The 21,348-nt window shown below is 47.3% G+C and overlaps 1 protein-coding gene across 1 annotated transcript in view; it reads right to left on the reverse strand.

Moving 5' to 3' along the window:
* The window catches only part of ETNK1 (ethanolamine kinase 1), a 62,803-nt gene that overhangs the window by 19,234 nt on the left and 22,221 nt on the right, over positions 1-21,348 (reverse strand). The window contains exons 2-6 of the mRNA XM_063929380.1: positions 14,101-14,360; positions 10,913-11,053; positions 10,679-10,821; positions 7,556-7,639; positions 7,320-7,480 (exon numbers count right to left, since the gene is read on the reverse strand). Coding sequence (XP_063785450.1) covers positions 7,320-7,480; positions 7,556-7,639; positions 10,679-10,821; positions 10,913-11,053; positions 14,101-14,360 — 789 coding nt within the window. The remainder of the gene's footprint in view (positions 1-7,319; positions 7,481-7,555; positions 7,640-10,678; positions 10,822-10,912; positions 11,054-14,100; positions 14,361-21,348) is intronic.

The raw sequence follows: 21,348 nt of genomic DNA on the forward strand, positions 1-21,348 counted from the left end.
AAGTAAAACTGTGCCCGAGGAGAGCTGGAATAAACAAAACCTTAAGGTAGAGGAGGTTAATGACGCCCTGTAAAAAAGGATAACACAATCCAAACCTGGAACAGAACCTAACAAACAGGCTAGCCCCAACTCAACAAGCAGTCATATATTGATCTGCAAACCGTTAAGCAAACAAAAAACAAGGAGGAACAGCGCTGGGCGGGCATCCAGTAGCCCCTGTGGAATCGGAGAAAGGGATTTATCGGTAAGTACCAAAATCCTGATTTCTCCTTCATCCACTAGGGGCCACTGGAGCGTAGTTACAATGGGGACGTCCCAGAGCTCCCAAAATGGGTGGGAGAGCGCTGAGAGTCCTGTAAAACCGCTTGGCCAAACTGTGATGCAGAGGCCGCAAAAGTGTCAAACCTATAGAATTTGACAAAACAAATGTCGGTCCGACCAAGTAGCCGCCCGACAAAGTATTCATGGAGACCCCACGGGCAGCCGCCCACGAAGGTTCCACAACGCGCGTAGAGTGCGCTGAAATGGAAAACGGAGGCTCCCGAGCAACCGCCAAGAAGACTGTCTGATGGTTAGATGTATCCAACGGCCCAGGGTATGCTGGGACCCCGGCTATTTAGTACTGGAGCCTCATACAGAAGAGGGAAGAAAAACTTCGTCGAATAGCCTAAGATCTCTGTAGAGAGAGTCGGCGAGCCCTGACAACCTTCAAAGAGAGCCGAAAACACTGGGGTCAGATTTATAGGAAAAACGGACATCCCCTCTGGAAGAAACGACCGCCGAGTCTGAAGCTCAGCCGGGGGAGTTGCCAATAGAGTATTCCCTGAAAGAGAGCCCGAACTTACGGCCGGCAGGCTGATCTCTTTTGGAAGAAAACCGAAAGGGCAGAGACCTAGATTTCAGGTCAATGTATGTTGAAGCGCAGCCGAGCAAAACTTCCCAGAGAAACCAAAGATGACGGCTGAATGGTAACTGAAAGGAGAAAACCCCTGTTATCCTCCTATGCCCCATAAAGTTTTCCAAAAGTGGCAAAAGCGAGAAGAGGTAACAGACTTCTGAAATCGGGGCCCAGTAGGCCTAACCGAACTAGGGAACCCCTCCCTTCTGAGGTCTGGTGAACAGTCACACGGTTAAACGAAACCAGTTTAAGATGAACAAAGAAAAGGACCCTGTTGAAGTAGACAGTCTAGTCGAGGTAGGAGCCAAGACTCCTGTACTGACAACAGGTGTAGCTGTATCTTCAAGTCATGCGCGGCCCAACCGGAGCCACCGAGAAGACTAGCGCGCATATTCCCATCCTGTGTTACCGAAGTGAGGTAGGAATAAACAAAGGAGGCAGGATAGAAAAACCCGAAACTCCAAGGAGCCCTGAGGGTATCCTCGGCTACTACCGCCAGAGCTCACGTCCGAGAGTAGTAAAGGGATAAAGAGTCAGACCGAACGCCCTGAGTTCGATCCGAAATCTCCGCCAACAGCGGACCAGCTGAGAAAACTCCGGGAAATGAACCCTCACCCGGGAGTCTGACCTGGCGGCTTGACCTGGAAAGAAGATTGTTGTCCTTCGCTCAGAGGGGAGTGTAGGCGACCACTGATTGCGTCGCAACCTGACTTAAGAAATAGAGTACCTGGTGGCAAGGAAGGAAAAATCCTCTGACGGACCATGTTGAGAAAAGTCTACGAGGAGCATAAAGTGGATCCGTGTCGAACCAGAAGCTCCTGGATCCTCTGGAAATTCAGAAGCCACCTAATGTACAGAGTTGGATTGTAGCAGTAGATTGTCCCATTAGGGAACAAACCTCACTTCCTGCCATTGAAAAAGAGTTATTCTGTGATCTTCCTGAACCCTGTGGGAGCGGAAGAGAGACTGAAAGGAAAGGACCGACAGTGAAAATGAGAATCCTGTAATGCGAATCTGAGAAAAGCCCGATGAGGAAATCAGTAAACAGGCATCCCTGAAGACCAGGGACGCGTAAAACCCCCTTTTTGTCTGTTTAAAACTAGCAATCACAGACTGAAAGGATTCAAAGGACAGAATAGGCGTGGCCGAGCCATCTGGCTTCGGAACGTGAAAAGAAAACAAAGGCCTGAGAACTGTCCCGATTCAAATGATATGTGAAAAACAGGGATCAACACCCTTTGCGGTTAGAAACATATGGAGCGCCGCCTGTATTATGACTCTCTTGTCCTTGTAAATCGGCCAACCCATGCCGAAGGACTCCTGAGACGGCTGTACTCCAAAATCTAATCTGTAACCGCCCAAGCCTTCTCAGTTCTCCCCGTAGGACCACCGACCTGCGCCTACCCTGGGACCCTCCAGGTGGTAGGAAGGTCTAACCTGTAGTGGGTGTATAGGATGACCTAAAATCAGACTGGACCGAGGATGCTGAGCCTCTGCTTCAGCCTGTTACCCTGAGATCCCCTGGGGACGGAGATATTTCGCCCGTGTGGAGTGGAAGCCTGAAAGGGCACGGAAAGAACTAAAGGAAAGACCGGTAAAGGTCCGTCTTGGAGCTGAGGCTAGTAGTAGGAGAAAGAAAAGTGGACTTACCTCCAATGGTTCAAGAAATCCTGCAGAAAGTTTCTTCCCCTGAACCATCTGCCCCGTAGGATCTCATGTTCACCTGTCACTGTTGCAGCCCCAGCGGTCTTTGGGTTAAGACAGCCCAAGCGAAAATGCAGGTTCCGAGTCTGCAGACCTCAAAAGAACATAAAATCAGAATCCTGATTCTGATCTGTCCCAAAGTATCAATTGATCCTGATGCGAAATATCCTGTAACCTAGAGGACAATTGTTCCACAACCTACCTGCTCCGGACAAGGTAGAACCCCGCTGCCGTATATGCTTCGATGGATACCTGAGCAATGTTGCCTCAGGAAAATGGCAGCTTGTTGGACCGGTAATACATTGAGGGGTATGCCTGGAGAGGTTCTGATGCCATTTCCTTCCGTCTGCGGGGAAAGGATAAGAAAACCAACATTGTTTGATATCTGAAACTTTGTATTCGGGTGTCTGCAGGCCGCCTACCGGAGCCTGCCTAGCCCATCCGAAACTGGACCATTTCGTCATTGGCGTCGAACCCTGATGGACTTGACGTGTCCGCCTCCCTTACCTGCAGTATCAAGACGAACTGCTGTATAATGCACCTGGATATTCTGAGACACAGGTTCAGACTGCACCGAAACCAGACATCCTCTGTATCCTGGACATCTCTCGCCTCCTCCCAGAGAGGCCTTTCCACCGCTGAGTTGTGTAACATGGAAGGCTATCAAGGTTCATTTAGAAACCTGGAGAGGGGAAATGACGTACAAGGTCTCTGGTTAACAGTGACATTACCTGTATAATCTGAGCTGTTCAAACAGGAGTGTCCTGCAGGTGCGTGGAGGGCTCTGCAGATGGCTCCACTGCATACTTCACACCTAAGAGGGAATTCTTTTTGACTATCCCAGGTGAGACAAACGAAAGGAGAAAAGGTGGGTTAAATAAACCGAGCCCTATGTAAGGTCTGCACTATAACGTGTAGTGACCGACGCGATTTAAATAAACTTTCTGGAGCAGCGGAGACCTGAACCAGTAGCGCTGCGCTGTGAGACAGGAGTCCTAGCCACTAGGCTATAAGAGCTCCCTTTAAAGTTGTTTTTTTTTTTTTGGGATTCAAACCCTGGTCCCCCTGTTCAGATACCCGCTACTAGCGTACTGAGCCGCAGCGCTATTTGTCTGATGCCTTAAAGTATCTGTTGTGGTACTTGAACCCAGGCCTCTGTGGTTGGGTGTTTAGGGGATTAGTGTGCTGAGCCACACTGTCTGATATATACACATTCCCCAAATTACCAATATCATTAGTACCCAGTGACACCAAGGAATAATAAAGGGAAGGCAACCCCCAGATGCTTTCGGTATTTTATTATTATAAAACATTGTGGAAGTGGTTTTACCCCCTATATATATGGTATTTATATATATATATATATATATATATATATATATATATATATATATATATGGTGTATATATATATATATATATATATATATATATATATATATATATATATATATATATATATATATATATATATATATATATACACATACATACATACATACACACATATATGTATCACACACAGTGAATTCAACAGGGTAGATAAATACTGTCTAAGTGAAATACTGTAGGGTAATTAAATATTGCAAACCAGAGTTTTAATCATTAATGAGCTGAGCCCCAGCTCCTGTTTGATCTACAGCCTCTATGAAATGCCTGGCTGAGGACTCCCCTGCAGGGAGGAATGTAGCCAAAGTGAGGTAAAATAAATATGTCCGCATCTCCCTGCACAGAGAAAACTAACATCCCCCTAAGACAGGCTCTGCTGCCTGACCCTGAGCGCTGGGAACCGACGCCGGGAGCCCGCTGTAAGCTTCACCCCCACCGTTACCTCCTTGCAGCGGCCCAGGGAGCCGAGGGCCTGTAATCGGTGCTGTAGCGGCCCGGGGTCCGGAGAGCGGAGGGGGTCCGGAGAGCGGAGGCGCTTTGGAGAGCGGAGGCGGAGGTGCTGTAGCGGCCGTGTACACGCTGCTGCAGCGGCCGAGGAGCGGAAGTGCTGTAGCGGCCGGGGGGGGGGGCGGAGAGCGCTGAGCCCGCCGTACAGAGCGGGAGTTAGCTCCGCCCCCCCGCTTCGGCGCCAAATTTAAAATGAAAACCCGCTGTTGTACAGAGTAAGCGGGAAGCGCCCTGTATCTCCCCGGCCGCCTGTATGCTGCGGCCGGGGAGCGGAGAGCGCCAAGCCCGCCGTACGGAGCGGGAGTTAGCTCCGCCCCCTCCCCTTTTCTGGTTGATTAATATCAGCATTTAGTGTGTTGAGCCACAGCGGCTCTTTTGTGATATCTACAAAATACATAAGAACAATGCTGTTGTATATGGCACATGCACACATAGCCTTTCCACAGATACTCTCTTACTGTGTAAAATACAAAGTGCGCCTTTGATACCCCCCCAGCCTGTCTATGACTGAGGAGTATAGGGGAGCCGTCCAACCACCACATTAAAACTGACAGTATAAAATATAAATCAGTTTGGAGAAGGGGGGAGATTGTACTCACCGCTGTCCTGTAGTTCCGTCAGGCGTCGTATACACTGCTCGACAGAACGGCCCCGACACGCGCCGCACGCAGCGGTGTCCGGCCCCTTTTTAGATTTACCGCTCTGGTGGAGCGGCTCCGACACGCGCCGCCGCAGCGGTGTCCTCTCTTATACTCACCGCTGCCATGCTGCCGGAATCTTCTGCTGGTGGAGCGGCCCCGACACGCGCCACACGCAGCGGTGTCCGGCCAACTCAGGAGAGCTCAGTGTCTCCCTCAGCCGGGGCCCATCCCGAGCCGCACGCAGCTGCGATGGGACCCCGCCGACAGCTCCCGCGGTGCAGACTGGCAGTGGCAGAGCTGCCAGTCTGTGTGTGGAAGAAAGAAAAATAAAATAAAGAAAAAAGAAAAATTTCTTCAGCTAAACCCAAGTGAACCAGCTACCTCGGGCACTAACTAAGACTGGCTTGGAGGGAAGATAGTAGGGGAGGAGCTAGCCACAGTGTGAGAGTTTTAAAGTGCCAGCTCCCAATTACTACCTACTATTTCCCCATTGTAACTACGCTCCAGTGGCCCCTAGTGGATGAAGGAGAAAGTAGATTATGAACATTGACTGTGTTTACTGTGTATTGTGTATGCGGGGGGGGAGTCCAGAGGAGACCACCCACAGGGGCAGTTGGGGAGGGACATCGCCCATCTATTCAAATCCACCTATGACCTCTCCTGTAATGTAAATGACCATCCCTGTGTCCAATGGACAAAGATTACAGTATCCATTGTGTTATGTTTTGGATGAAGTGAATAAAGAAAGCCTACAGCAGGCTTAGTCAGACAGAAGGCTCACAACGCTATCAGATGGCGGAGGACCGGATCTGGGTTGCGCTTGCAAATATTCTCACGTACGTACATTCTCTGTAGCCATTATTCGGTTTAGATTTACTTGTTAGTCTGTAGTGTATAACTTGTATTGTTTTATCTTTTGGAATCAATCCACGGAGGCCTTAGAACCCTGTGGTTTCAACTGCAAACGGTGTTGTGTTTTCACTTTCCTGCCTGGGTTTTAAAGTAGATTAACCTGTTTAAGGTGTATAAGCATTGTTAAGGTGTACGCACTGCGGATACTTTGTATCGCCAGCGCTGCATAAGGTTTAAAGTGTAATCATATCATTGCATTGTATAACTGTATAAGGTTTTAAGGTGTATTAATTGTGTGTGCGCACGCTGTGTGTGCTTTGTACCCACAGTGCGGCGTTTGTACGCTGAGTGCGTATACGGTACGGGACTCTGTGCGCAAATAGCGTACGAAGTACGTAGCGTGAGCTAGCGACCGCAGCAGCTCCATGGTAAAGGTGTGTTTAAAGGTATAGCTTTATGGTTTAAGATAATATCAACATTATCACTACACATCCCAGCATGCCCCGACACAGCTTTAGCATTCTGACAGCAAAACTGTGTCAGGGCATGCTGGGATATGTAGTTTCACAACAGCTGGAGGGCCACAGTTTTGGACAAGCCTGCTGCAGTGCTACATAGATGTAAAATAAAAATGACATCCTTTCCCCTCTTTCTGGAGCTTATTGGGGTAAATTATGAGTTTATTCTTGATTAGTTTTCATAGAACATTGTACCCCATCAGTCATAATGAAGATAATGACATGAAATTTTTGGCTTTAACGGTAACTGGATGCGGCCACATTAAAGATTGGGACTTGAGCTGGATGAATCTTCAGATAGAGCACAGTAAATTCGGGGCCACATTTTACATGCAAGCTGCAAATCCTAAAATCAGGCCCATTACGTTTAAATCTAGTTACTATATATATTTTATTGTGGTGTCCACTCAAGGAAGAGAACTGTGAGGAACAGCAGCTATAAGCGACATGTCTCCTACAGCCATGTACACCCAATCTGATTTACATGCGCTCTGTGTGCTTTCACCTGTGAAGTGCTATTCAAACCTATAGGTCTTAATTGCTGAATTAATGATCCATAAGATGAACCTCTGGTCCATAGGAACCTGGCAGGATAAGGAATGCACTAAGGATGTATTCCGCGTCTGACCCTAAATACACTAATCCCTATGCTGCTGAACCTGCACAGTATCACAAGATGCCTCGTCACCGCTTACAATGCTTACTGGTAAGTGGCCCGTCCATACTGGATGCATCTGTGGGATCACATTCTATAGGTGGTCACCCAAGTGCAGTTAGAGGACACTTTCTCCCAAATCCTTGTTTCACTCACCAGAGCAAACTGATTGACCTGGACGTAGAGAAGCTCCACCTCATTCTCCGAGACGTCCGCTGTAAACCCTTTATATTCCTTAAACGCCTCTAGATACGCGCGGAGCCATCGCAACTGCAGAGCCCTCCCTGGATACAGGCTGTAATCCACCTCGTTCACACCTGGGAAGGAGACGGGACACGTTACTGAGGCCCACAGTTCATGGACAGAGACACTCAAAGACAAGACCTCCGTACCTGCAAACTCATTGAAGTGATTCCCAATATCGTACGCCTGGTAATTGTACCCTGAATATTCGTAGTCTATGAACTGTAGATCACCTATGAAGCGAGAAGAAGATGATAATCAGTTTTGGGGGTGGACATTTCATTATATAACAGGACGTGGTCTCCAAAACACATCGGGGGTTAAGCTGAGTGTTACAGGATTGGGTCACTTCTTTACATTTACTATTAACAAAGGAAAGAGCAAAGGAACACATGTGCGGGAATATACTACAATGATCACTATGGCACACAACTGGGGCAGGACACAACTGCACAGATAAAGAGTTCTGGCATCTTCCCTATCAGCTGCAGAAGCGGCCACTACATGGCTGATAACCCGGGAGCGTGAATATTTACACTACAACTCGCACTCCCGCCAACACTTCTGCGTTGCAAAGAATTAAAAGGGAAATTAGAAGAACACAAATGTAAGTGTGCAACTTTCCATTGCACGCCTCACTTGTTCACGCTGGCCCAGGGCACCAAAGCCTTGTATAGTTCATGCTGCTGATTGCCCACCCTAGCCGACCCTGACACCCCCCCCCCCCCCCCCCCAATCCCCTCCCTGCAGACCAGTAAGTCTGCACATGAATCCTAATGTTGTGCCATGAATTATGTATGTGCACTATTCTCCCAGGTGAGTAATGTCCTGTGAACAGGATGCTGAATCCATGATGACAATGTGAAAATGTTTTGGGGGGGAAGTTTCTAAAAAAAAATAAAAAAAATAAAAAAAAAAAAAAAATGAGAAAACGTAAAAAATAGAATAAAATAAAAACACACACAATGGATCACATTGAGCACAAGTGTCCTGGGCCAGAGTTGGTGCTTCTGCGCCTCACGAATATCAAACAAGGCCAAAATGTCAGAAAGCACCAGCATGTGTACACGCTGATCTGCATATAACATAAGGACACACGATATACATTTCTGCACGGCTCAATAAAGATTAGACACTTTGAATAAAGTGTGTGCAGTTACATACAGTAAAAACAAAAAAAATACAAAAACAAAAAGTATAAAAACAAGATCTAAGAAGATACTGATGAGGCCGTTACCAGGATGCGTTCACTCCTATGCGGGAGGCGCAAGTGAACATGTGATCGACAAACCGCCAGTCAGCGCGTTTTAGAAGCATGGAGAGCGCCGCCACTGGGCAGCGGCAAACCTAATCTGCGGCAGATGAAGAGAATTTGGCACTCACATTTTAAAACACAAACTGTAAATGGTTAATAGTTCTGAACGTTACTCCTCTTTCCAACAGCTTAAAAGTGGAATTCTATAAAAGATGACTTATTATAGTGATATTTCACACACAACCAGAGAAGTGTAATGTGCCCATAAGCCTGGTTACTGCGTTCATGTGATGATACCAAGCTATATTACATTATGTACAAGAAGTACATTTATTCATGGCCAGAGCCGTTCCTCCAACAACCAGGTCCCCCCCCCCAATAACAAGGGCCAGGGGAGCAGAGCAATGTGAGGTTACACTAATTGCCCGCATTTACTACAGAGGTTCCACACAAGACCGTTTTCTGTTTCAACGTGAAATTGAGATTTGCTGCGCGTGTCCATTTTGTTGTAGTCCGAACGTTCTGTCCATCCGGATCAATTTGAGAACAAAAAAACTACAAAGTTAGTGACCGACCCATCAGCAAAAGGCGAGGGAACATGGCACCCTAAGGGCAGCGTTGGTGGACTGGATACAAGATGGAATGTAATTTAGGAGCCAGCATGTGCCAATAGGCTATGAGTGTAAGCTCTGCTGGCACTGACTATACAACAGCTGGTAACACCACAAAGCTACACAGGAGTCAATGGACAGGACTGATGGTTGTCTACAGATAATGTACGGGTTATATGTTTGGGGTGCTAGACGTACATTCTGAAGATGATCAATCATACAGGTGTCAATAGCTGCTCTGTAGACCATTCTGTATGAATAACCAGCACAATGGCTGGCACAAGATTAAGTATGAAACGGAGAATAATTCCACTTTAAAACTGAGGAGAATTCCACCCTGACCCAGGAAGTGGCCGATTAAACTGTACGCAAACATGTTATACATATAATAGCTCTGCAATGTCAGAAACCATCTGATCGTAATATCATAAGCCCCAGATCTCTCTCCTGTACACCCGTCTGACCCTTGTACCCAAGCCACAATGACGTGTTGTTGTGCAGGAGAGAGAACACCTGTTACATACAAGGTGCAGTGACCGTAGACAAGTCCCAACCAGCAAGGCTCTGGCAGATTCCATCTATAATACATCATACTACAGGGATTATACAGAGCCGGGCGTTCCTGGCAGCGTCCCCAGGCTACATGAACTAATCCGAAAACCACACAGCAGCAATCAGACAGAACCTTGCTTGGTTTATACATTAATCGGTGTCACACAATTAATGGACTCCCTTACTGCCGTCACAAGAAGGTATATTATAGTGCAGACGTGGGGGCAGCCATCTTGTGGGCTGGACAGCCATGAGTAGGCAGCCTATCAATTCACTAGGTGCTAGAGGCATCAGGCAACGCCTGCCTCATGCAGCGAGAACCTCAGTACCTACTGATCAGCTACAGGAAACTCAGCCCATAAAGTGGCTGTACCACTGTGTGCAGGGAACGGGTTTATTGTAAGGGCTCGTTCACACCGATACGCTCTGTTGTGCACTTCTGACACTAGAAATGTAGAAAAAGCACAATAATAAATGACGAAGTGTCACTGATGGGTTGTTAGATTGGATAGGGTTGCACAACCTAGGACAATACAGTGTACTGGTGAAGCGCATGGAACAAGCTTTAAGTGTTGCAGTGTTGTTACATATTCTCCCAGCGAGTGTGAACGAGCCCTGAGGGAGGGACGTTAATGATAGTCTGAAACGGGACAGTTAGTGTATAGAAGCAGGGCAGAATACAGGAGTAACGCATCTCTGTCTAATATAGAATCAGCCACACACAATTCCCAATAGGAGGTTTTCCCTACTTACCAAAGGAAACAGACAATAGCACAGGGTACATTTATAGTGTACGTTACAGCAAAGAGCAGGAGGGAACGCGTAAAAGGTACTTACTGGTAGTGGACACTTACCTTTGCTTTCATTGTAGATGATATTCTTACACAACAGGTCATTGTGACACAGGACGACCGGAGAGCCCAGGCTGGATAAGATGCTCTTCATCCATGCCATCTCCTGCTCCAGGACCTGCGGGCTGGGGACATCACGTATGAACCTGTTGTAGAGAGACATAAAGCTGATCTCAGCTCTATTGTACAGACAGGATCTTCCCCGTTACTATACCGCATCAGAGGGAGGCGCCTTACCGGTCGTGGGTGGCCTTATCTGGGAGCTCTCTAGGAATCAGGGCGAAGTACTTCTTCATTTTATACCACAGGTTGGATTTTGGGATCCAGCCGTTGTGAGCATGTATGGCGTGGATCTTGGCGAGCTGTCTGGCTATAAGTCTGGTCATAAAAAGCACATGTAACAATTAAGATTCAGTTTAGTCACAGAAGCTCTATCTGCATCCGCAATGAAACATCAGTGTTTTCCAGGAACACTGCAGCATAGCACTTTGTATGCAAATACGGTCACACACAGAATATAGGCATGCCGCATATCATTTTACTCAGCGAAAGCTGGCCGTGCTTCCTACTGCATTACACTGGTGTAAGGGGACACATCTGTACCAGTGGGGCTATTAATATTCAGCACCATGACATTCACAAGCAGCCGTATTATTCCACTCAGCTTCCGATACTACCAAAACCATGTCACCCTGCAGCCAGCACTCCGATACATCATGTTCCGCTCATTACTAGTCAATGTGTACACGCGCTATAATACCTGCGCGGGCCAATGGGCACCAACACCCGAAAGCAACACATTACAGGGCACCAAAATCTTCTTAGTGCTCATTTGTCTGCGTAAGCACTGGATGAATTACATGAAAAGGTTTAATGCTGTCACCTTCAGGAGGGTGCTAATCAGAGAGAAGACGACGACTACACAGGCTTCCTATGCAGCTCTTAGGGTGTGTGCTGTGCATGGGGCAGATTACATACATGTAACGTGTACCTGAAGATGGTGTACATGTAACGTGTACCTGAAGATGGTGGGGTTACACACACATGTATGTAAGGTGTAAACAAAAAGGGATTGGCACTGCGCTAACAGAAGGTACACTTACTTTACTATAAATGCTGCTCAGGAAAGGAATGCGGAATCACTACCTAATTCCGCTGTTCAAACTAGAAATACAAGTAGGTTTATTCCCAGCGCAAAATCAGTAAAGATGAGTGACACGTGTATAATAAAAGATAGTTACTTTATTCTAGAAGAAAATTTCAATAAGTATATATATCTTATAGTATTTAGTATAGGTGCAAGAGTCCTCTGTAATTATCTATGAATATACAATGAAAAGCACCATATGGCAGGAACTGTATATGAAGTATAAGAATTATAAATGTCAATAAAACACCTATTACCGGTAAACACACAGACAGACTACATAAAACACACAGAACACAAATAAAGTGCTAAAAAGCTCAGATGTTCAGTCTAACGTGAGCTGTGCATGTATATAGCTCAGTGGAACGTATGGACAATCAGAGAAAGTGCACTATTTAGCGGCTTATCCTCTCTGTTATGGCTTTAAGATTTTTCTTTGAAGGGGCAACTTCCAATAGGCAATACGTAGGTGTAGGATCATAAGTCCATATTTGGCTCAATCAGTCTTATCAAGGTATATATTGCCAGATATAAACGAAAAAAATGCATGTACTATTGGCCTCCAAGGTTTAAAGATACCTTAGCGTTCACTGCGGCCAAAGTCCTTTGCTGCTGGAGTAGGGATCCCAGGTATGTTATCCCCCTAAGACAGGTGAGTCTGGAGTCCGCCGGCGGAGATCCTGCGTGAGCCGTTCCTCAGCGCTGAGCGGCAATGTGCAGGATCAATTAGATCTGTAACGCTAAGGTATCTTTAAACCTTGGAGGCCAATAGTACATGCATTTTTTTTCGTTTATATCTGGCAATATATACCTTGATAAGACTGATTGAGCCAAATATGGACTTATGATCCTACACCTACGTATTGCCTATTGGAAGTTGCCCCTTCAAAGAAAAATCTTAAAGCCATAACAGAGAGGATAAGCCGCTAAATAGTGCACTTTCTCTGATTGTCCATACGTTCCACTGAGCTATATACATGCACAGCTCACGTTAACAGACTGAACATCTGAGCTTTTTAGCACTTTATTTGTGTTCTGTGTGTTTTATGTAGTCTGTCTGTGTGTTTACCGGTAATAGGTGTTTTATTGACATTTATAATTCTTATACTTCATACACAGTTCCTGCCATATGGTGCTTTTCATTGTATATTATTCATAGATAATTACAGAGGACTCTTGCACCTATACTAAATACTATAAGATATATATACTTATGAAATTTTCTTCTAGAATAAAGTAACTATCTTTTATTATACACGTGTCACTCATCTTTACTGATTTTGCGCTGGGAATAAACCTACTTCTATGTATGTAAGGTGTACCTGAAGCTGGTGGGGTTACACACACATGTATGTAACGTGTACCTGAAGATGGTGGGGTTACACACACATGTATGTAACATGTACCTGAAGATGGTGGGGTAACACACACACGTATGTAACGTGTACCTGAAGATGGTGGGGTTACACACACACACGTATGTAACATGTACCTGAAGATGGTGGGGTCACACACACACGTATGCAACGTGTACCTGAAGATAGTGGGATTACACACACACACACATGTATGTAACGTGTACCTGAAGATGGCGGGGTCACACACACGTATGTAACGTGTACCTGAAGATGGTGGGGTTACACACACACACACACGTATGTAACGTGTACCTGAAGATGGTGGGGTTACACACACGTATGTAAAGTGTACCTGAAGATGGTGGGGTTACACACACACATATGTAACGTGTACCTGAAGATGGTGGGGTTACACACACACACACACACACACACACACACACATGTATGTAACGTGTACCTGAAGATGGTGGGGTTACACACACATGTAACGTGTACCTGAAGATGGTGGGGTTACACACACACACACGTATGTAACGTGTACCTGAAGATGGTGGGGTCACACACACACACGTATGTAACGTGTAGCTGAAGATGGTGCGGTCACACACATGTATGTAACGTGTACCTGAAGATGGTGGGGTTACACACACACACGTATGTAACGCGTACCGGAAGATGGTGGGGTTACACACACATGTATGTAACGTGTACCTGAAGATGGTGTGGTTACACACACACACACAAACAAACACGTATGTAACGTGTACCTGTAGATGGTGGGGTTACACACATGTAACGTGTACCTGTAGATAGTGGGGTTACACACGTAACGTGTACCTGTAGATGGTGGGGGTTACATACATACATGTAACGTGTACCTGTAGATGGTGGGGGTTACACACACATGTAACGTGTACCTGTAGATGGTGGGGTTACACACGTGCTCTGGATCCAGGGCTGCTCCTTGCATGAACTCGTAGCACAGGCCGTTGTTGAAGGTACAGTATAATTTGGGGGCACAGCCGTGCGCCTGGAGCACCCGGAAACTCTTTAACTCTTCGTCACGATCAACAAGCAGCTCAGTCTTATTGCCGTAGATTCTGACCAGCACGACATCGTCCATCGCCTCGCCAATGTAGCAGCCAATCAGTTTATTTGTTATGCCATCGGTAAACAGCTGAAAAACAAAAGTGCACAAAAACTTATATAACACACTCTAGAGGGGGTGGGGTGCCCAAAAAACTTCCCCCACAACACACCCTAGAGGGGGTGGGGTGCCCAAAAAACTTCCCCCACAACACACCCTAGAGGGGGTGGGGTGCCCAAAATACTTCCCCCACAACACACCCTACAGGGGGTGGGGTACCCAATATACTACCCCCACAACACACCCTACAGGGAGTGGGGTACCCAATATACTACCCCCATCACAACACACCCTACAGGGGGTGGGATGCCCAAAATACTACCCCCATCATAACACACCATATAGGGGGTGGGGTGCTCAATATACTACCCCCATCATAACACACCCTACAGGGTGAATCAGAACAACTATTCTATATACAAAGGGTTCAGCAATACTGAATATCCAGGAAACATTCCTCACAACACAATGTAATGACCCTATTGTGTGAGGGCTCTGCGTCTTTGTTCATTACATACTGTACTTGCAGTGTAAACAGCACAAGAAGGAAGTGACCTCACTATGACCTGTGCATACAGTAAAGCCATAGAAATACTGCACATGCCTTTACACAGTCATTTCATACACATACACACACATCACAAAGCAGGCAGTTCCCACCCTTACATATGGGGGGATGGTGCAGGGGCCTCACACTCAGACTATAGGCTGTCACCGGGTACACAGTAAAACCAGCCACAGTGAAATTGCAGCAGCAGTCGTGCACTGTGCACAAGAGACGCCGGGACAGAGTACAACGCACACAAATCGCATTGCGCAGAGAGGAACAAGACAGCGCTGTACACTCCGCCACCAGCAGAACCGGTAACTGGTGTGACGGGGGTCAGCAGTGGTGTGGAGCTCATCTACACGAGAACCAATGACCACAAGTTCTGTGTAAAGGAGCCAATAGTATAATTCTGATGCTGATGTCGGGCATTAGGCGGTGGTGTCAGCACACAGGTGTAGATGAAAGGGGATCCGGTCTGAAGATCGACAGTGTCTAGGTCGACAATGTTTAGGACGACCACTATAGGTCGACAGTCACTAGGTCGACATGGATGGAAGGTCGACAGGTCTAAAGGTCGACATGAGTTTTTCACATTTTTTTTCTTTTTTTTTTCATACTTAACGATCCACGTGGACTACGATTGGAATGGTAATCTGTGCCGAGTGAAGCGAAGGCACCATGCCCGAAGCATGGCGAGCGAACGCGGTGCACTAATTTGGGATCCCGGTCACTCTACGAAGAAAACGACACAAAAAAAACACAAAAAAACAAATCCTCATGTCGACCTTTAGACCTGTCGACCTAGCACATGTCGACCTAGCAACCCTGTCGACCTAGTGACTGACGACCTATAGTGGTCGACCTAGACACTGTCGATTTGATGAACCACACCCAGATGAAAGTAAATGGGTTTAGCATGGTGTCTTCTCCGAGAGTAATCCATCATAGGCTAGTTCAGTGATGGCTAACCTTGACACTCCAGCTGTTGTTGAACGACACATCCCAGCATGCCCTGCATCAGTTTTAGCAAGCCCAAATAGCAAAACTGTAGCAGGGCATGCTGGGATGTGTAGTTCAACAACAGCTGGAGTGTCAAGGTTAGCCATCACTGGGCTAGTTCTACAGAAGAGCAGAAAAGTCAGGTGTGGAAATCATAAATATACAGCCGAGGATCCTCCTTACTCCTGTCCCCCTACACCAATGAGGTCGCTTCAACCGACTGCGCAGTGACAGCTAACGGGATATCTTCCATCACCGCCGGAGGGGTGCACGCAGAAATCCAACAAAAGTGCCGGCGTGATGCCGATTTCTGCCCTTAGCGCGGCGGAAACAGAATTGCACCAGGCACCTGCGTCGGAGAATGCCGGTTCTCCTGACAAAACATCCTGTTTAGTCCGGGAGAGCGGGCATTCTCCAACTTAACAACACACTCAATTGAATAGCGCCGGGACCTTCCTGCTGTCGCTAGTAACATCACAATCAATTGAATCGACCCAATGCCTGGAGACCATTCCTGGATCACAGCAGAGAATCCTCCTCACTCCATTCATGGTTGACGGCAGAATCCTCCTCACTTGTGTAACTAAAGGTGGGTACACACTAATAGATATATCTGCAGATCAACTGATCTGCAGATATATCTATGGACGGATCGGGCAGTGTGCTGAGCATACACACTGCCCGATCCGTCGGGGCTGACGTCATGAACTGGGTGGGCTCAGTTCAGCTGTCAATCACCGCCGGCCGCCGCAGCATGTGTACGTACACACACAGCGACGCACCAATATATCGGTAGATATATTGGCCGTCAGCTGTGCTGCGCGGCCGACGCGATACGTCTGTGAACGACGGAGTTCACAGACGTATCGGCCGTACACACTGGCCAATGGACCCGCGATATATCGGCCGTTCAAGAGAACGGACGATATATCGACCAGTGTGTACGGGCCTTAACTGTCCCATCAACACCACCATGCCACCAGGAGCTAGAGAAGCATTACCAGCCTGCACCTGCAGCGTGCCACCTGACATTGTCACTTCTTGCAGTTAGGTTAGTGAATGCTATGTAACTTCACCCGACTCCCCACTTTTTTCCCACCACCTTTTTAGACAAATTCGGCCACAAAAGGACATTAACCATTTCAGTCCCTTGGTCAAGTGTATTATTCTTCATTGGGAGGGGGTGTAACAGATGGCCTACACTGCGCTCAACACTACTACCTCAAAATAAAGATTTCCCTGCCTTCTGACCTGCTTAGGGGGTGTGCACATAAAAAATAAACAGGGAGAATGATTGCGAGTTTGGAATGGCGATGCAAATTTGCAGTAGAAGTGTCTCGCACTTAAATGGATCAACTCCAAAAAGGCATCACTACAGGCAGACGCGACGTCTCGACACCCAACAATACTCAAGTGCAAAGTATGCGCACATAATTCTTTTACTAATAAAGGTGCTATAAGGGTTCTGTAACGCCGAATACAATAGACAGCAGGATACACAAAGACAATATATAAAATCATAGCAATAGATAATTACTGTGAGCTATTAGCATAATTGTGAAGATGAAGGGAGGAGAGCCTTGTCCATAAGAGCTTACACTCTATAGGGGATACAGGTGGGCAGAAGAGAGCAGATTTCAGAGTTCGGAGGAGCGGGTGGTAAGTTACAGTAAAAAAAATAAAAATAGGCATTAAGGGACAGCTGTGGTTGGATGAGAGTAATGGGGCGATGGAGGGGATGACGTTACTTGGGAGTACTACAAGTGACATACTACAATATATAGTAAGAAGTGTGGCGACATGCCATAAGCCGTCAGCCATTGTGACATGCAGGAATGCAAGGGTAAGATCATACCGCCCGCCAGTCACTAGGAATGTGTACCCGCCTACCACCAGAGAGGGGCTCACTTCAAATCCTCAGCTCACATTCCTCTGCTACAGGCCTGAGCCAACATAACGGTCTCTGGAGCATGCAGAACCCAGGACGGCGGCAGCTTACATGGAGAATATTGTAAGAATGTGCCCAATAAATCCTGGGCATGGTGGCTGCTACATGAGCAGAGGGTGCGGGGTACTCGGCTCTGTGGGCACACTCAGTAACCTGTAACACTGCACTTATTGGTCAGGAATCAGCTCGCCTAGCAAACAGCTGGGAAACTAGATCATTACAGAAGCACAAGTAACATTATGAAGAACCCAACCAATGAGGAACATAAGTGTCAGCCATGGGTAGAATTCAATATCCCCCCTCAAACTAACCCTCCCTCTACCAACAGCGTTCCTGAAGAGCAGATACAGTATCACAACTCCTGGCGGCCACCTGGTAAACACAGGATACGGCGCACAGATCACGGAATATGGTACGTAATACACTGCACTGCACCGCTGCAAATCTCCGTCACCAAGCCAACATTACACAGCCAGTGATCACCAGGCGAGGGCACATTCACTCCCGCCTGCGAGCTTTCACACATTAATAAATGGAAGAAGTCTATACTACATGTATCTATCTATTCTACTATATAAAAGTAAAAATGTGTCCTTCTGTCTTTCTACACATCCACAGTTTACAAGCGAAGATCGTGAAATTTTACAGACAAGCGTATTAACACACATCCGAGGCAACAGCACAGAGTATATCAGGAGACAGCACAACTCTGGAATTGCTGGAGCAATGTACTCGGAAATTAGTACACATATGCCTTACACTCTGGCAACAAACACTGTGGGAGGAAGACACCCCTAGCACTCCTAGGGGTGGGACAGCAGCACAGAGTATATCAGGAGACAGAATAACTACCGAATGCCTGGACCAATTTACACCAAACTTGGTACACATATGACTTACACTCTGGGAACAAACACTGTGCGGGTCAGACACCCCCAGCACCCCTACGGGTGGGACAGCAGCACAGAGTATATCAGGAGATGAGTGATGTGTCAGTGAGGACAGGGCTGCATGTGACAGGGGCAGTGACATGATGTGAGGAGGGGAATGGAGGCAGCAGGAAGCCACAGACTGAGAGTTATATAGTGGGAGGATCAGGATCTCCAGCAGCACAGAGTATATCAGGAGATGAGTGATGTGTCAGTGAAGACAGGGCTGCATGTGACAGGGGCAGTGACATGATGTGAGGAGGGGAATGGAGGCAGCAGGAAGCCACAGACTGAGAGTTATATAGTGGGAGGAGCAGGGTCCCCAGCAGCACAGAGTATATCAGGAGATGAGTGATGTGTCAGTGAGGACAGGGCTGCATGTGACAGGGGCAGTGACATGATGTGAGGAGGGGAATGGAGGCAGCAGGAAGCCACAGACTGAGTTATATAGTGGGAGGAGCAGTGTCCCTAGAAGCACAGAGTATATCAGGAGATGAGTGATAGTGAGGACAGAGCTGCATGTGACAGGGCCAGTGACATGATGTGAGGAGGGGAATGGAGGCAGCAGGAAGCCACAGACTGAGAGTTATATAGTGGGAGGAGCAGGGTCCCCAGCAGCACAGAGTATATCAGGAGGTGAGTGATGTGTCAGTGAGGACAGGGCTGCATGTGACAGGGGCAGTGACATGATGTGAGGAGGGGAATGGAGGCAGCAGGAAGTCACAGACAGAGTTATATAGTGGGAGGAGCAGGGTCCCCAGCAGCACAGAGTATATCAGGAGATGAGTGATGTGTGAGGACAGGGCTGCATGTGACAGGGGCAGTGACATGATGTGAGGAGGGGAATGGAGGCAGCAGGAAGCCACAGACTGAGAGTTATATAGTGGGAGGAGCAGGGTCCCTAGCAGCACAGAGTATATCAGGAGATGAGTGATAGTGAGGACAGAGCTGCATCTGACAGGGGCAGTGACATGATGTGAGGAGGGGAATGGAGGCAGCAGGATGCCACAGACTGAGAGTTATATAGTGGGAGGAGCAGTGTCCCCAGCAGCACAGAGTATATCAGGAGATGAGTGATGTGTCAGTGAGGACAGGGCTGCATGTGACAGGGGCAGTGACATGATGTGAGGAGGAGAATGGAGGCAGCAGGAAGCCACAGACTGAGAGTTATATAGTGGGAGGAGCAGGGTCCCCAGCAGCACAGAGTATATCAGGAGATGAGTGATGTGTCAGTGAGCACAGGGCTGCATGTGACAGGGCAGTGACATGATGTGAGGAGGGAAACTGAGGCAGCAGGAAGCCACACAGAGTTGTATTGTGGGAGGAACAGGGTCCCTTGGGGGACCAAAAAGGGGCCCGGCCACTACACAAAGTGCGTCAGGGAAGCAAGATATGCTTATATACTAGATCTCCAACCAACATAAATTAACAAACAACTATCATTCTAATTTACCCTCCTCATCCCATAGCAAAGCGCGGGTATTTAGCTATCTACAATGTTATTTATACTGTGTGTTTAATAATAAGATTTTACTTACCGATAAATCTATTTCTCATAGTCCGTAGTGGATGCTGGGACTCAGTCAGGACCATGGGGAATAGCGGCTCCGCAGGAGACAGGGCACAAAATTTAAAAGTTTGACCACTAGGTGGTGTGTACTGGCTCCTCCCCCTATGACCCTCCTCCAAGCCTCAGTTAGGATACTGTGCCCGGACGAGCGTACACAATAAGGAAGGATTTTGAATCCCGGGTAAGACTCATACCAGCCACACCGATCACACCGTACAACTTGTGATCTGAACCCAGTTAACAGTATGATAACGTAGGAGCCTCTGAAAAGATGGCTCACAACAATAAACAACCCGATTTTTTTGTAACAATAACTACGTACAAGTATTGCAGACAATCCGCACTTGGGATGGGCGCCCAGCATCCACTACGGACTATGAGAAATAGATTTATCGGTAAGTAAAATCTTATTTTCTCTGACGTCCTAGTGGATGCTGGGACTCCGTCAGGACCATGGGGATTATACCAAAGCTCCCAAACGGGCGGGAGAGTGCGGATGACTCTGCAGCACCGAATGAGAGAACTCCAGGTCCTCCTCAGCCAGGGTATCAAATTTGTAGAATTTTACAAACGTGTTCTCCCCTGACCACGTAGCTGCTCGGCAGAGTTGTAATGCCGAGACCCCTCGGGCAGCCGCCCAAGATGAGCCCACCTTCCTTGTGGAGTGGGCATTGACAGATTTAGGCTGTGGCAGGCCTGCCACAGAATGTGCCAGTTGAATTGTGCTACAAATCCAACGAGCAATCGTCTGCTTAGAAGCAGGAGCACCCATCTTGTTGGGTGCATATAGTATAAACAGCGAGTCAGATTTTCTGACTCCAGCCGTCCTTGAAATATATATTTTCAATGCTCTGACAACGTCCAGCAACTTGGAATCCTCCAAATCGCTAGTAGCCGCAGGCACCACAATAGGCTGGTTCAGGTGAAACGCTGATACCACCTTAGGCAGAAAATGAGGACGCGTCCTCAATTCTGCCCTGTCCGAATGGAAAATCAGATATGGGCTTTTATACGACAAAGCC

This window comes from Pseudophryne corroboree, chromosome 6 (genome assembly GCF_028390025.1).
Source record: "Pseudophryne corroboree isolate aPseCor3 chromosome 6, aPseCor3.hap2, whole genome shotgun sequence".
Lineage (NCBI taxonomy): Eukaryota > Metazoa > Chordata > Amphibia > Anura > Myobatrachidae > Pseudophryne > Pseudophryne corroboree.